The sequence below is a fragment of the Brienomyrus brachyistius genome, chromosome 2 (genome assembly GCF_023856365.1).
Source record: "Brienomyrus brachyistius isolate T26 chromosome 2, BBRACH_0.4, whole genome shotgun sequence".
Classification (NCBI taxonomy): Eukaryota; Metazoa; Chordata; class Actinopteri; order Osteoglossiformes; family Mormyridae; genus Brienomyrus; species Brienomyrus brachyistius.
Window position 1 is genome coordinate 45002865 of NC_064534.1, and position 17780 is coordinate 45020644.

The window sequence follows — 17780 nt, forward strand, 5'->3', positions numbered from 1 at the left end:
ATATCATGACAATCTCGTAATTTTATGAAATGAAAATCAATACTCAGAGTTGTAAATGTCTACCTGTGCCTGCCACCGAAGGTTTGTGGATACAATCCTAATTTGACAATTACAAATCTTCATTTATGAGTTTATGATGTTCAGGTTGTGATTATGATTCACAGTTCAAATTTCTGAAGCACTAGTTATGTGGGGAAAGTTACATTGCCAGTGGCCAATGGGTTTTGATGGAAAAATGTCACTGTTATCAAGTTCCAAAAACGTAAGCGAAATGGAGAGCCCCAGAGAGCTGAGCTTAAGTTATCTTGCTAGAAGCTACACATTAAGAATCTGTGGATGAGTATAATACAGCTGTGGAAAAAAATTAAAAGACCACAGCACAATTTTTTGTTTCTCTCATTTTCCGGCTTATGGGTGTGCATCAGTGACTAATATATTTTTTGCAAACTGCAGCCTGCTTCTTCTCTGTTTCTCATTAATGGAGGGCTTGTTACTTATTTTATGGGACTCCAGCCCTGCTTCTAGGAGCCTGATATGAACTGTCCTACCATTGCACTTCACACCTGCATTGAATGTTTCCCATCCTGTTGAAGGTCACTTGATGTCATCCTCTGATTCATGAGAAACTCAGATAAATTAACGGTCAATACTGGATTTAAAAATCTGCCCTCGCCCTTTACCTGGCTTGTTTCTGGTCATTCCCAGTCTCCTGCTTCATCTTACTCTTTTGTACTGCTGTCTTAGACATGTTGAACCTGGAAGTAACCTGCTGCTCAGTATAGCCTTCTACTAGCAGAAGCACGATTAAACCAGGATTACGGATTAAGAATTATGGTTTTACAAATATGATTTTGAATTTGCAGTTAATTTTTACATGTGATTATTTTACATGCAAATCTACTTCCACACAGTATTGCCACTTTGATCAAAGCAATTTCCTTATTTATAGAATTTTAGACTTTGATTACAGGAGTGCAGACTCTTGGCATTCTTTTAAGCAGCTTCCAGATGAAACCACCTGAAAGGCTTCTCCAGCAATACTGAAGGAGTTTCAAAAAGTTCTGGGGACAGGTTGGCTCTCTTGTGCTTACTCTTCAATTCAACTCAACCGAAATCAGCTCTATAAGGATTAGGTCAGGGAGTCGTGTGGGGCAGGTCATCTGCCGCAGCACTCCATCACTTTCTGAGTTCACAATACTTACTACATAACCTTGAGGCATGTTTAGGGTCACGATCTTGTTGAAAAACAAATGATTTTCAATCAGTGTGTCCAGACTTTTTGTACTTTACTTGTACATTACCTGTACTTTAATACTATATCATCCCTCTCATAAGCTATGGTCCTTACCTTTCCTTCAAGCAGGAACTTGGCAAAGAGCTTATAGCGATCCAGCCCTTCTGGGTAATCAATTTCCACTGGAGGAAGCTGCCAGCCAACACGGACTGAAATGTAAAACAGAATGTATGCTGCTTGATGTGGGTTTGTGGAAAGCTCACGGGGGTAAAACTGCAATTAATACCAATTCCCATTCTTAGCTTAGCAACATTAGTTACTTGCATTTGAGGTCCCCAGGACATCTGCTGCTAAAACATTACTTTCATTCATGGTGGATTCAGGGATGTGCTTAAAGGTATAACACCTACGAACCAGCTAAGATTCATAACGGTAAACAATCAAAGGCTAATAAGAGAGAAAAGGTAATTCCCTGTTAATTAAAATTCCAAGTCAACAGGCAGTGCCCCCTAAATGCAAAAACAGAATGAATAAAATCTTCTCTAATTTCAATTACAGCAAGACACAAGGAGCTAAAAGAAAGCCATTGTTATTATGGGGTGGTGAAACATGCAGATGAAGGTAATCTGAATTCAGATTGTAGCTGATCTTCAGCGATAGCTCAGTTATATATTATTCCATCAGGCCAATGGGACATACAGAAGGTGCTCTTGCAGTGACACTTCACTCGGCCGCTTTCTGAGCAGAATCGCGGCGGTGGCGTCTCCAAAGGTGCCTCGAAATGGGAGTATTGGGGCAGTATCTGGGGGATCCACTCCTCCTCCACTGCTGACACACCTGCATCAGAGAGAGCAAACGTGTTACACCGGGATGCATTTCCAAAAGCCTCCATAAGGCTTACTGACCATCATCGGCTATCAATGACAGCAATAGGTGTCACAAAATAATTTATATTTAAAAGAATTCCTACAAGAACTTGATTTAGCTATCACCTTTATTTAGCAGTAGATAAAGGGTAAAAATTAGACAACTTTTTTGTGATTCAAGCCATGGATACCAGTTGCATTGTATTTTGATTAATCAGGAGCTCAGCTATGATAAGAACCAACAGGAAAACGATGATTCCTGTGGATAAGACGCTGCAAACCGTGTTCTACAGCCCCTGAGATGGCCTCTGAATCAGTGGGGCTGCGAGTACCTCTCATATACATCTTGGATGTCTCCAGAACTTCCTGGTACACCACATACTGTGGCAGTTTCTTGAAGAGGGTCGAGTTGGGGTGTATGAACACTGGGCCATCAAGAAGAGGTGTCTAGATACAGGGAAGTCCGGCACACACAGTCAAGCAGTCATCCTACTGAAATAACATTCAAACACATAAACTTATGCTGCCAACAAACACTACATACTAAGTGTAACCTCTAGGCATGACCATACCTTGTAGCCATTGCGCCATTTGGGATCCAGCAATTCTTCTGCTTGCACCCGGCGTGCAAGGTGGTCACCTAGTCCTGCCAAAACAATCTGGCGCAGGCACACCACCTGGCTCTCTGTAGGGGGCGCCATTTTGGCATCGAGGAACACCTTTGCTTCTGGGTCTATAGAATTTACTGCAAAGTGCAATGTAAGACGAGACAGAGTCACCGTCAGAGACTCCAAGAAGGGTGCTTGACTATTACCATTGAAACTACTTAAAATGCTCATAGAATTTAACATCAAATAAAGTTCATTCAGGGTTTTCAGTGTCCCAGCAACATTATTGAATTGTTAACAGAACAACATACTGACAAGGAACTACAGGTATTCTGTTGATTAATTTGTGAATTTGAGTAAGTTATCATCAAGCTATGATCGATGCTACACTTAAATGTTCCTGAAATGCCGCCTGTACTATCTATGGAACGTGGGTGGAGAGCATAACAAACCTGCGGTTGTGAGCTGCCCTCTCAGTCGGCGTATCTCCACCATAGCTTTGTAGCGCAGCCCGTTATCCTGACAGAACTTCGGGGTGCAGCCAGCATACTCACAGGCTCCCACGGCTCCTGCACACAGCAGACAGAGCCCATGAGCACAGACGCTCTTGAGAACATGCAAACTCCACTAACGCAGAGCAGGGACATGAATGAAAATCCCAAGTACTACAACCCTGGCCACTGCTGACCCCTTCAGATATCCAGCTTTGGAGTTCAGGTTAACCCTCTGGGGTCTAGGGGTAGGGAACACACTTTGACTGTGGCATGGTCACACATTTCTTTCAATAACTCATGTCACCATTTCTGGCTCCTTTCATTGAATATGTAGCAACTTTCATGTGTATGCATGAGCCATTCACACCTGGGCACATCCCCCTTTTATGGCACTGATGGGGATGTATCTGGATCACGTTTCATCGTTGCGTTGTTCATCAATTTAACTTGCAAATGTGATTTGAATACGCAGATATGCGGCTATTTATAATGCGAATAGCGATCTTCAAGTGAGGGCGGCACTATACGCCTCCGATGCAAGCAAAACAAAGTAAGGTGACATGGTTTACTTTTTTGCCAATTTAACCTCATTTTAAAAACTTTCATAACTTCCAACAATTGTTTTGAAATGAAGACAGATTACGGATTATTCAGTGTTTTTTCCATGTTTCTACAATAAAATTTCAGTGAGTTATGAACTGAAATACATGAGAGAGATACGCGGCACCGCCAACGATGCCGCCAACTCCAGAGGTGTTTTTAAGCCTATTTTTCTTGGTTTGTGTACAAAATAAGTGATATTTTAATATTTATTGAACATAAAGCATGGGACGGTTTGATCATGAGCCCACCTAACTGGACCCTTACGGCCAAGTCTTACCCAGCATCACCATGAGGTCCCCCAGTAAAGAGGACGCCCCCTCTCCAGCCCACAGCCTCCTCATCTGGGCAAGACGCAGGCGTCTCTGTGCCAGCTGGGAGTTGTCCTCTTCACTGCCTGCAGGTCTAAACAGACACAGAGAAGCAAAGTTGGAGAAAAACATTAATTGCCACACGTGTGCTTTGTCAGCAGTATTGAAACAAAATTCTGAAGAAAGGCCAAGGAGAGAGAGTGTGATGCTAACTGCTGGGGGTGTGTGTCTCTGCACGTCAGGGCTGTGTCACACAGGGCTGGGCGGTATATCCCAATCGTGACTATCCACATTCATATTGTCATCGATTTGACTAACATATCATGATATAGTACAAACACTTGTTTTCTTGTATAATTAACAGTTATAATAGACTATTTTTACACAAATCAGTTGTTGGAGTAATTCAACATTATTAGTCTCATGCTCCATAACTGTTAGCAAAACAATTTGGCCATCATAACACGGAAACCTCAAAAGCACCTGACATTTTACTGTTCTCCACATATGTAATTATATCAGGACACAATACCAATATTGATATTGTGAAAAACTGTAAATATCGTGATATGATTTTTAGGGCACATCGCCCAGCCCTAATTTAATTGCTGGGCCCCTGAGCGTGGCCCTTGATTCCAGATGCTCCGGGGACTGGCTGAACCTGCTTCCTCAACAGTACATCACTTAAAAGCCTCAGCTAAATAAAGCACTCTGATTTCTGCAGTACCAACCTGTCTAGTTCCTCGAAAAGCTCCCGGATGGTCATGGCTGCAACGATGGTGATGACGTAGGGCAGGCAGGCCTGCTGCCTCCCCAGGGCCAACATTTTGGCGAAGCGTGGGGCTACAGGGAAGGCAGCCATGGCTTGGCCCAGAGGGGTAATGGGACAGCTCAGCCGTGCCCGCTCCATCTCCTTCATCCTGAGGAGGGCAGTGCAAGCAGAGAGGACCCCACATTCAGGCATAAAACAAACGTCCATAAAGACGAGGCAAACGCAAAGAGAGCTGGGTCTGGATCAGGGCTGCAGCTTTCAGGGCAAACACTTTGCTGAGAAGCGGGACACAGGAATGTTTTATACAGCTCCACAATCCCCAGGACACCTGCTGCCCTCACAACAACAAGCAGAACGTTCCAACACACGCATCGCTAACTCTCACCGGCCGCCATGCCGCGGCCCTTCCAGCGCTCCCAGGGACACCAGCAGATGCTCTGCCGCTACGAGGGCCTCTAGTGAGGGTGCTGTGGGGAACGGGAAGTTCACCACCTGGCCACAGACACAGACATGCTGTTACACTGAGAAGATTAATGCAATTTTATTCCAAACCCATAGCAGACGTTTTTGAACAGAAAAAGCTGGCAGTTTAAAAATCCTAAACCTTTAATATTCTGCACGACCGAATAAAACAAACTTGTACTGGATTTCTGTACTGCCTTTTAAATAAAAGGAATATGTATTTGTATACAATTAATGCAACAATAATGAGCCTTCTTTTTCATCACCTTTTCAATTTTAAGATCTTTCATCTGTAGGACAAGATCATCCACGGGCCGTCGTGTGATTTCTGCCTCTGAGAATTCCTCAAAATCAGAAAAAACTGCAGAGGAATACAACCTTCACACACACACACACACACACACACACACACACACACACACACACACACACACAAAGTATATAAGCAACAAATGAAATAGTTTCTTAATATCAAATCCAAACTAAGTTTACAGCACTGACCTATAGCAGTGGCCAGGTTCTGTACGCCCGGCCCTCCCTGCTCTCTGATTGGCTGAGGCCTGAGATGTCCAGGTCACTTTGAAAGAGGAGATGCCGGTGACGCGGTCATAGAAGCGCTTCTTGACGCGGCCACAGTCCACCACATACTTGATGCCCGGGATGGTTAGAGAGGTCTCCGCCACATTGGTGGCCACCACACACAAGCGGGTACCCACAGGCGCTGGCTGGAACACCTGATTTTCCGAGAGTGGGGGGAGGGAGTGATTTCAGACCCTTCTCAGTCCAGTGCAGATCTTGACACACAACTACACTAATTTAGAAGAGGAGAGGTTGATATACCTTGGCCTGTCGCTCGGGAGCCAGGAGTGAGTAGAGAGGGAGAACAAACAGAGGTAGTGCAGGGTCCCCCTTCTCCTCTAAAGCCAGAGTACAAAAAACATATAGAATTTTTATCCACAACTATTCAGTCGTTTTTTTGCCTTGTCTTAATATGGCATGGTTATATGTCATACAGATTTATTTATTGCCTTGCAACACTTAAGAACAATTTTTCATCTCGGTATATGATGCACGCATCACAGAACTTACTTTGATTTTTGATTCCAGTTGTTTTTGCTATTGTCCGTATAAGCTTAGACTATCAACCCATGATTTACAGCTCCCTGGTAGACCAATCACCCTCTCACTCTATACTGCTCCATGCTGGGCCTGTGGTCCCATAAGCACCCTGTCACTGTATACTGCCCCATGCCTGGCCTGTGTCGCTTAAGCACCAGGTCACTCAATACTGCCCGATGCTGGGCCTGTGGTCCCATAAGCACCCTGTCACTCAATACTGCCCGATGCTGGGCCTGTGGTCCCATAAGCACCCTGTCACTCTATACAGCTCCACGCTGGGCCTGTGCTCCTGTAAACACCTTGGTCACTCTATACTGTCCCATGCTGGGCTTGTGGTGCTCAGTTCTTAAAGCAGATTCTCTTCACCTGAGTCATGTGGATCATCTCCCAGTTCCAGGTCCAAATCAGACCCCTCCTCCTCATCCCCAATTCCAGCCAGGCGGTCCTCATCTCCCTCATCCACTGGCAGTGCAGAGTAATTGTCGAGGTCGATGCAAGGCAGGCACTGGTAGAGCGGAGTCATATGTCGATCACATGACCTTTTTCAAAGGGCCGGCTGAGATATACATGCATCACAACCTTTTACACAATGCCATTCCCTGCAGAATTCGTCAGAGAAAATGGACAGCAAGGACCTGCTCTATCTCAACACATAGGCACTATAAGGGGGGGGGGGTTGCATACCGCTGGCTTTTTCTGGTTGGTCTTCTTGAATTGTCTGTCCCTCATCCCATCTCTTTGATCTGTTTCCAGTGAGCAGAGATAACATGAATTCATGTAGTCACTTGTGTAAAAGTTACATACCTTTCATATTTCTATGTTACATATTCATTATTGTGATGTGGTCATTAAATCATTTATGTAGTAATTAATTAGATAACAATTAACACGAATATTTTTCATTAAATAGTCAGCAACAAACCAGCAACAAGGGCTATATTCCTATATTCATGGAGAGCAAATGGACAATAAAACAGACTGAACAAATAAAAAGCTTAAAATAATTTCTCCTTATTTATGATAAGTCAAAACTATCTAAATAACTATCTGATTGAGTAGTTTGCAGTAAAGGAATATAAAGAAGCTTGTGGCCTGACATTTAACAATAAGTAAGTATCTGTCTTACCTGTCTGTTTTATTACAGCTACAATAACTGATTATGAATTTGAAACTTAAGTTCTTATCAGATACACAATTAATTTTATTTGATGCCGTAGTTCCCACAAAAGGTTTAAGCAGCAGGACCCATAGTATAATGGCAGCTTAAGAAAGGGATTGGTTTTTGGTGCCATACCAAGCTTAAGTTAATCCAAACAAAAAAAGTCACTTGAGTGGGTATTATACAGGGTATATTATGGTCTCGTATATTTGTCTAAGGGGCGCATGGTGGTGCAGTGGTTAGCACTGTTGCCTCACACCTCTGGGACCTGGGTTCGAGTCTCTGCCTGGGTCACATGTGTGCAGAGTTTGCATGTTGTCCCCATTTCGTCGTGGGGTTTCCTCCGGTTTCCCCCCATAGTCCAAAGACATGCTGAGGCTAATTGGACTTGCTAAATTGCCCGTAGGTGTGCATGAGTGAGTGACTGGTGTGTGAGTGTGCCATGCGATGGGCTGGCCCCCCATCCTAGGTTGTTCCCTGCCTCGTGCCCATTGCTTCTGGGATAGGCTCTGGACCCCCCGCGATAAGCGGTTTGTCTACATTTGGGGGAGGAAAAAAAAAACAGTCTCACCTGACCCAGTGTGGTTGGGCCGATAAGGGAATGCTTTCCTCAGCCTTCTGCAGACAGAATGGACCTCAGCCTGACCTGTGAGGAACACCAGAATCCCACCTGGCAGGTAGACAGAGTAAAAGAGAAACAGTATCATACCACTGTTACATATATTACAAAAGGTGTAAATGCCACACACACAAACACACACCATGGTTATAGCAATTTATACTAGAGATTGAGTAATATGGGTCTTTAGTGCCCACTGGGGATATTTTTTTGTGGGGGGGGGGGGGCATGGCAAATTTTAGTTTGACATTCTAAAGTACAAAAGAAATGAGAAACAACTGCATCACTTCGAAAACTTAACATTAATAACACACAAAAACAAAAATAACTAAATATTGCAAACGCGGGGTTGACAAAACCAGGGTTAGAGAAAATCAGTAGTATGACGCACTTTCACATAAACGGAGCACGTTCGGCAGCGCAAGTCACCGTTTGACTCATGGCGTGATCTCCATATTTCACGGAGGAAGATTGTATGCTAATTATGCAGAGTTATGAGGAGTTTAAATCAACGCTGCAAGGAAAGTCCAATACTACTGCAGCCAACAAAAGCAGACAGACTTGTTGGCAACGTATTGCGTATTGTAAATGTGCATGTACATTTTCATGGTCATAGAACGTGGTCTAAAATATCTCTTGACTGATTATTAGATTATGAAGTGTTGCCTGAAAAGAACTGAAATACTGTTAAATACAGAGGCTCACAGATGTGACACAATTCAGAAGCAAGCCTATTTGCTGTAAAGTAATGCAATGCTCCCTAAAGTTCGATTACTGTCATAATGTAAACCTAATGTTAACATTTAACTTAACTGATGCGATTTCAAATGCAATAGTTGTGGAAAGTGCACGTGGCAGGAAGTCGAGATGAAATATAAAAATATCATGTCAAGTGGTAGGGCTATGCATTTATATTTCTACTCATTATGAAAGATTTGTTGTGTCCAGCCTCCACTTAATAGTGTGTTTCTATGTTTTACAGCTAATAAGAAAAAGGTGTCCGTTCATATGACACGTAATAGACAGTGAGCCATTGTTTAACAAACAAATGATTTACAACAGGACAAAACAGAAGCACATGTGTAGAGATAAAACAACTAGGAACCCGTCAAATTTTTACTTAAAGTGCAATAGTAAAGTGCAAAATAGTAGATCAGTCATAAATATATGGTACGGCAGAAGGTAAATTTCAAATCACCAATTTACGTGACTCCAAAAAGTGAAGAGAAGGTGAACCTAAGGTAGACGTGTAGTCACTAGCCCATATATCAGATCAAAAAGCATGAGAAAAATACCTGTACATTGATGCTGTGAAAAGATTTGCAATTCACATCATCGCCCTCATTCTCTCCCAGGGGAGCAATGATTGGGATGTGTGTGCAATCGATGATTCCTATGACCCTAGGGAATCCTATGAGAAATTGTGTTCAATAAAAGTAATTTCCCTATGAAAATAGAATATTTTAATGCTGCGATTTACCTGCGATTGCATGAAACCCTTCTTTATTCCACAGAGCACTTAAATGACCAGGGAAAACCACAAATGCATCCAAGAGTTTAGATAGCGCAAGCACCACCTTGCGAACCGCACGGCAAACAGTATTCTTGCTCAGATGTTCAGCATCACCTATGGAATACATAAATTGGCCACTGGCAAAATATTGCAGCGCAAAGCAAACTGTCTGCTGAATCGTTAGGGTATTGCTATGGCAAGTGGAATTAGAGATCTCTGGACCAATCAACTGACAAAGGTAAGGAATTAACTCGGATGAGAATCTGTACCTTTCATGGAGAATATCGTCCGGGTATGCCAGTGAATTCTGGCAGTCCCTTAAAAACCCTCGCCCTGCGGAGAGAGCCCCTCACGATTCATGTGCTAATGTCGTACGGATCATTCAGGTATGCCGGCACTGTCTCCAGAGAAATTGTAGTTGGAGGGGTGGTGCTTATATAGGTCTGGCTTACGCAGAAACCTCGACTTAATCAAGAACATAACCTGCTCAGAGCAGGTTAGAGATGCAGCGTAAATTGCCATAGCAGCATGCCTCGAGTAAAACCTAACCACCTTTCATAGTACGGGATAATCATGAGGTTACACCACACATCATCAAGCTACTTGCAAAGTTACCCTGATAAGCCAGTAACCCCGCTTCATAGTACAGGACACAGGTCTTAGAGGATTCTCTTATGAGGAGAGGTTAACCGAGCTGAATCTGTTTAGTCTCGAGCTAAGGAGACTAAGGGGGGACATGATCCAGGTATATAAAATTCTAATAGTTTCAATAGTTTAAATACTAGAATTCATGGCCATAAGTGGAAATTAGTGGGAGAACATTTTAAAATGAATTTGAGGAAGCGCTTCTTTACACAGCGTGTAGTTAGAGTATGGAATAGTCTTTCTGCTAGTGTAGTGCAAGCTAAAATCCTGGGTTCCTTTAAATCAGAGCTAAACAAGATTTTAACAACAATGAGCCATTAGTTAACCCTCTGGGGTCTAGGGGTAGGGAACACACTTTCACTAACTGGGGCATGGTCACATAATTCATGCAATATCAAACTTAATTCATAGCAAATAAATTATTTCTTACATATTTGTTTCGGCATTACACTCATGTTAATATTAGTGTACTTTGTAAATATGTCAGAATTATGTGAGTTTTGTAATTTGACATCAAAGTACAGACATTGCAAAATGCAGTTTGGAACACTTGCAGAAACATTTTAATAAGTACATAGTAAGCAATAGTGGCAGTTTGTTTTGATCCCAGATATCTGATCACCAAAGTCTTGGCTAAATGACCTCATGCCATAGAATCCTCTCCTGTGGCAAGTTGGCCCACAGGTGTTGTAACTGGCCTTTGAAATCCTGCAGATTGGCACTGGGTCCGAGTTGACGTCCGAGCTGATCCCACACATGTTCAATCTGGTTGGCCATGAAAGGACCACAATATGACACAGGCCGTCCATAGGCATGGGTGCAGTGTGTGAACAGGCGTGCGTTGTCTTATTGAAAGATCAGGGTGCTGTCTCAGGATGGGTAAGACAGTGACATCCTGCATCTGTATGACGTGGTGCTGTGCTGTCAGGGTCCCCCAATTACTACCAGAGATGACCTGGAGTCATACCTCATGGCTCCTCAAACCATGATGTCACAGCCCATGGCTCCCCACACCATGATGTCAAACCCTATGGCTCCCCACACCATGATGTCACACCCTATGGCTCCCCACACCATGATGCCAGGAGTAACACTGGTGTGTTTCTCCAGAAAATTGGCAGGATTGGTCCTCTCCCATCGGAGCCACCATACATGCACACGATGGTCATCCGTGGTAATGCAGAACAGAAATTCATCACTGAACATGGTACGACGCCACTCGTCATCAGTCCATGCCACCCGGTTACAGCACCACTCCAAACGCAGCCATCTCTGCGCTGGTGTTAACGACAGCCTACGCAACCTACAAGGGGATGGTAAACCCGTAGTCTGGCTGAAGCCAGTCAAAGAGACATTGTGCAGGATGACACAAGGTGTTGTACAGAGTCCATTACCTGTGTCCGGATGGCAGGTGCAGATGTCATGGGGTTCTGTAATGCTTGGCGCACGATACAATGATCCTCCTTTGTTTTGTTCTGTCTTGGGCGACCAAAACCTTCAAAACGTATGTGGGTGCCCAAACATGCCCATTGATTCCAACATCAGGTGACTGCGACATCTGCATGCCCCACATGCCGGGCAATTGCACGACACGACTACCCGGCCTCATGCAAACCCACAATGGGACCCCTATCAAACTCCGTCAAGTGCTGGTAATGCTGTCTAATGCGTCTATGATGCATCCTCTGTGTCTGGTGACTAGACATGCCAGCTCCTTCCAAATCAAATCATTTACATACCCATCGCTGGTCTGCACGTGTACCAAATTACACCGAAACTGGACCATTACTTCTGGGAGCTTAACTTTTTTGTAATACAAAGAAAATCAACACATTTCAAATTTAGAAATCTTACCTTTGGTTTTCTGACAGGTTCACTACTGTAGGTGCTGATAAACCACACTACAACACTGACGAAGTGAGTGCTCTGCATGGCTGCATATCAACCATGCGCTACCATGTGCAAATATGTGCAGCCATCACGCAGCCAGCCATGTAGTCTGATTAAATCAGCCAAAGGCGATTGCTACAAAATGCTTACAATATGAAAATACAGGTTCTTCAACAATTGGACGGCTAATATTACACCAGCTTTGAGGGAAACATTTGGTCAGGTTTCACCCCCTTTGGATTCTGTTCCTCTTCATTCAGTTACACAGAACACATCAGGATCCAGCATCAAGTTACAGGTATCTAAGGATCAGGGGCCGGTTGCACAAAACACCTTAAGTTTTCCCCTTAAGTATGACACTTAAGGTTTAATTTCTCCTTAGCTAAGGGATTTATTTAAGGGTGTTGCCCAGAACCCCTTAAAAGGTTTCCTTAGTTAAGGAAAAACATTAAGGGATGTACAACATTGAAAGATGTTTTAAAGCAGTAAAATTGTCCTGTTTCCATGGAGAACGTTCATATGCTTGCAATCACGACTGCTTGCGATACCCGTTATCGCCTCACAAAGTTATTCACAAAGTAAAAAAAAATGTGAGAAAAGACAAGAAAGGCAGGAAAAGATTATATGTTTGGAGGAATACAGTAAAAGAAAGAACATACTTGTAAATTTGATCCGCAAATAACGGCAAACAACGAATGTGGGAGGAAATTGCAATGAAAATTAATTCAAGAAGTCTAGTGAAAAGGTCCATCCAAAAGGTCCAAAAAAAAAGCAACATCTCTTCTGGCCAAAAAAAGAGATCACTAATTACAGGAGAGAATGTGAAAAAACTCTTACCAGGTGACGTTAACTTACAACTTCAGATAGGTTAAATGAATAAAAGACTGGAGGAAACTGTTAACGTTGGTCTATGTTACTGACAGTGAAATAGATCTCTGCACATAAGTTGCTCATCTTCTTTCAACTTATTACACATTAAAGTATTTAAGGTATAGATATAAAGTAGACTGTAAGGGTGGGTAACGTTATAGGCTACGGTTAATTAGCGAGCTTGGCTGAACGTGGAACAGGCTGAACGTTCTGAAGCTCACGTTTAGACTGCAACCTAATGTGCTAGAAAATAAATAATTCATTACCAGAATTTATTCTATACAAAATGTCATTTTCAAGGTGGAGGTCCATCTCCAAAACCTCTTCTGCAGCGATGGTAGCAGACATGAATGACGTGGCACACCGTTGACTTTTGGACATGAAATACATCATCTATTACAGCCTGGAAGAGCCCGTAGCATAAACCCGCAGAGCAAGCATTAACTGCAACGCAGCTGGGATTGTGCGGTGATCCAACTGCAGACGGTCGGACAAATCATAAACTGACTGTCGGTCAAATTTATAAAACAAAATCAGTTATTCTTCATTAAGCGTGTATAAGGTGTTCTCTGGGTTGCGGAACACTCTTTTTGGGATGCGTTCATCTTCATTATTTATTATCATAAACACGGCCATGTTGCAGCTAAGGTACGGTTAGAGGTATCTTAATTTTTTTCCCTTAGTTTGGTTGCTAAGGTCTTTTATGCAGCAGTTAAAGGGCTCCTTAAGTATAAGACCAAGATAAGGAGAAAAACTTAAATACTTAAGGTTTCCTTAAAATTTTCTCTTAAGGAGGAGACTTAAGGGTGTTTCGTGCAACCGACTTTATTTTAAGGAGACCTTAACTCGGACTTTAAGGAAAATCTTAACTTAACTAGGGTGTTTTGTGCAACCGGCCCCAGGTTTGTTCTGGTGAGGCCTGAGTCTTCAGAACCAGACCAATGCTATACTAATCCAATGCAGGCCTACCTAAGTGAGGGTAGTAAGTACTCAGCTGATGCTACCGGAGCCTCACCTGGGGGGAGCATACGGTGGATTTTGCAGGTCTTCCGGAAGGCCTCCCCCATGTAATCTTCCATGACTGTGCGCTTATTGAAGTGAATGGTGACAGGAAACTGCCGTGCATCCACCTACAAAGCAACAAAAGACATCAACATGCTGGGGAGGCTTCTCTAAGCCAAAGGAAGAGGTTAAGTGAGCTCTGGGAGTCCAGTCAAGTCATAAGTGCATCAACCAGAGTGTCCCAGAAAACACATAACTACAAAGGCTCATTATCATAGTGTGGATACTAATGTTTTAAAGGTATTTGAAAGGAGAATTTTTCGCTAATAGACAGGAGCCTGAAAAACATGCCAGGGTCAAAGTTCACCTTGATCACAGGAGGAGGGGTGGAGAACAGCTTCCGGTTTTCTGTGAAATCCTCGACACGGAGCGTGGCTGACATGACTATCAGTTTCATGGGACGTCCTTTCTGCAGAAGAACGTACATGAGTTTTAAAGCAGTGCCATACAGCCAGACAGAACCCTACACAAATGCTTCACGTGTTTTAGCCATCAAACTCATTTCCAGCTCAAAACCGATGGTAACACATCTTTCCCATTGGATCTCACCTTGTTGCGCAGTGGCACGATACGTGAAAGCAGACCAATCAGAATATCTGTGTACACACTCCGTTCATGGGCTTCGTCAATTATGATGACTTTGTACTTCCGTAGCAGGAAATCCTGAGGAGAACCATTGCCCACAGAGAGAGGAATCAGGTGTGGATTAATCATACTTCTGCTGGTTTTGGTTGACTGCATGAACAGTATGCATCTTCCTAAGGAAATGAATTACCTTTTGAATCTCCTTCAGCAGTACACCATCAGTCATAAACTTAATTTTGGTGTCACTTGTCACATTCCCTTCATACCTGATCTGGTACGACACCACACTGAGGACAGACAAAAAAGTACTTAACTGGATAATTGGTTACCATAGTTGTCCATCTTACTTTTTAATATTTCAACTAGTTTCTTAAGCCAAGGGTTCGGAAAACATCTTCTGAGGTTTCCATAATATTCCAGATTACTGAAAATGCATCTCAATGTCAACTAATCAAAGACATAAGACCGGCAGTTATTTGTTTGGATAAATTCTTTAAATGCATTTGGATGCCCTAGGCTGCAAAGGAGAAACTGATGAATGTTCAGTCATATCTATAATTATTTCCCTTAGTAAATGTGGTCACATGATGAGCAAATCTGAACATCATCACCAGAGACGACCTGATCAGAGTCAGCCAGCTACATAATGGCTACTTTAAGGGAAAGCCCCCGAAAGCTGTGACCACCCCCACCGTGAGGACAGGTTCATCTCCGTGGCAACTCTCTGGGACATGCTGACTGCTGCCACACGCCTGGGCTCCGTGATACCGATGATACCGTCTCCGCTTTGGATGTTGAGGGGAAGAATTGGGAGGAGAATGAGCAGAGTATGAGGGTTATGGGCAGAAACAGTACAGCCTGCGTTACACCCAAAAACCCCATGACCATTTACACCTTTATTCTGATCAGGGCCTCACAAAAGAACAGCAGAACGACAGAAATGTGACAACTCAGTTTGGGAGGAATGAAAAAAAAAATCACCTGATTGCTCTGCAAGAAGTTACATTCATGTTTCTCTGATTAGCTTCATTTGTCATGCATGTCATTAAGATTAAGCTACAATGCATATGTTGTCCTGTGATAAATGTGCACAGAAAACCTGAGGAGTACCTGGCGTATCCAGCCTCATAGAGGAACTGGGGCACCTGGGTGGTCTTCCCGCTGCCCGTCTCCCCACACAGGATCACGTACATGTTCTCCCGGACTGCCTCCATAATGACTTGTTCCTCTGCCAACACTGGCAGCTTTAAGCGGGACTCCTGAAACACACACCCCCAAACTGGCTACTAAGACCCACGCAGCAAAACTCTTGATCTTTTCACAGGCTTCCAAACACACATTGTAAATTCAACTTAATCTGAACCGCATGCATCAAAAAAATAAACAGTGATCAAATATGAAAATTAGAAGATATTCAAGAGTGTGGTATTAGGACACTCCTGTTTCTCCAACACCTATTCAGAATTGTCTGATCCTTCCACCTTTTACTTGCTTTAACCACAATGGGATTTATTATTGTTTGAGACCAGGCTTACTTAATTATAAGTATGACTGAACAACAAGAATATGGCATAGGGATCGGGGAAATTACTCTTTTTCTGGGACATAGTTCATTTGATTCAGTTCACCTTAAAGATGCATTCTGTGAACAACTTGTTCAGTGGCACTTACAACTTGCATATAATAGATCTGAAACACTTGCTTACCAATATGTCAAAAAAACAGTATTTCGGCTAAATGGTGCTAAGGAGTTAAACACTACCAATGAGTCATGTGAGAAAAATATGTTGAATTTTAGTCTAAGTCTCTCAACATGGTACCTTAGGTACTTGTGTTTGTTAAAAATGAACATCTAACAGCTCATCACAGTCAGCTAACAAGTCCTGATGCTAACAAACCAAATTATTTTAAATTGTTAAAAAATCTCTAAAATCCAATTACAGCATAGATGAAATCACTGCACATACTGGCTGTACATCACACTAGCAGATGTTGTATTTCAGTCCCGATGGAGGTATGGCTCTCACGTTTAGTAGCCTATCAGAGTCTATGGTTCACCGACTCACTCACCAACTCTTTCACCCCTTCAGCTCTCTCGTTCAGAATTCTTTCAGAACGAAAATGATCTGAAGGAGTGAGCAAGTTGGTGAGTGGGTGAATGAGAAGTTCTCAAGTTGTTCATTCACTGTAGGCGTATACTTTTCAGTCCCAGGTTTAGTTTCCAGCCAATCACATGCTCGCTTACAGCATGTCCTTACATGCCTCATTGGCTATAGTTGAGGAGTGAAGCAACTTTCAAATGATATTTCTGAGGACAAAACGGAAAAAACTAAAAGAACGAATATTAGCAAGGAAGTGAAAGTGCATGGTGTTATTAACTATTCGAAATCAGCTTGGTTCTTAGGTCAGGCCACTTCAGCATCACCTGAGAAACAGCTCCCAGTCAGCACCAGCACCAGCACAACACTAGCGGAAAAGAGATACAGTCGAACCTCGTTACTACGTACCCCGGATACAACGTTTTCACCTTTACAACATACAGGTTTCTAATTCCCGTTTTTAGCCTATGTATTATTCCAATAGCAGCCATTGTTTACAGCGTACACCCTAACACCGTAAACTTCGATACAACGTCCAAATTTCTAGAGAATACGAAAACTAACCATCGTTACAACGTACAGCGCTCTCCCCGCCCACCACAACTTGTGTCGCTACATCTACCTGATCTTCACCCAACAATGCACATTTGTCTATTGCGTTGTAACTTCCCGCGCTAAATGAGTTGCCTTGACCGATCGTTACTGGACTGCGTAGTAATGGCTTGTTAAGTGTTGTGTGCGTATTCTTTGTTTATTAAACCTTGTGAAATACCGGTCATGCTGGTAATTGTGAATTTATAATGATAATGGAAGTAAAGGATTTTATGATTTAATTTGACCAATATTTCATTAATATTTTCAGGCAAAATGCC

The 17780-nt window shown here is 42.9% G+C and overlaps 1 protein-coding gene across 3 annotated transcripts in view; it reads right to left on the reverse strand.

The window, feature by feature from the left end:
* dhx37 (DEAH (Asp-Glu-Ala-His) box polypeptide 37) overlaps window positions 1–17780 on the reverse strand; it is a 31648-nt gene that overhangs the window by 7777 nt on the left and 6091 nt on the right. For all 3 annotated transcript variants that reach the window (XM_048996443.1, XM_048996426.1, XM_048996433.1), the window contains exons 6-25: window positions 15920–16068; window positions 15502–15594; window positions 15000–15096; window positions 14774–14887; window positions 14532–14633; window positions 14178–14292; window positions 8197–8295; window positions 7151–7209; window positions 6833–6971; window positions 6188–6264; window positions 5849–6081; window positions 5614–5725; window positions 5271–5377; window positions 4845–5033; window positions 4083–4207; window positions 3161–3277; window positions 2673–2845; window positions 2433–2547; window positions 1934–2071; window positions 1349–1443 (exon numbers count right to left, since the gene is read on the reverse strand). In XM_048996443.1, the coding sequence (XP_048852400.1) occupies window positions 1349–1443; window positions 1934–2071; window positions 2433–2547; window positions 2673–2845; window positions 3161–3277; window positions 4083–4207; window positions 4845–5033; window positions 5271–5377; window positions 5614–5725; window positions 5849–6081; window positions 6188–6264; window positions 6833–6971; window positions 7151–7209; window positions 8197–8295; window positions 14178–14292; window positions 14532–14633; window positions 14774–14887; window positions 15000–15096; window positions 15502–15594; window positions 15920–16068 (2448 nt within the window). The remainder of the gene's footprint in view (window positions 1–1348; window positions 1444–1933; window positions 2072–2432; window positions 2548–2672; window positions 2846–3160; window positions 3278–4082; window positions 4208–4844; window positions 5034–5270; window positions 5378–5613; window positions 5726–5848; window positions 6082–6187; window positions 6265–6832; window positions 6972–7150; window positions 7210–8196; window positions 8296–14177; window positions 14293–14531; window positions 14634–14773; window positions 14888–14999; window positions 15097–15501; window positions 15595–15919; window positions 16069–17780) is intronic.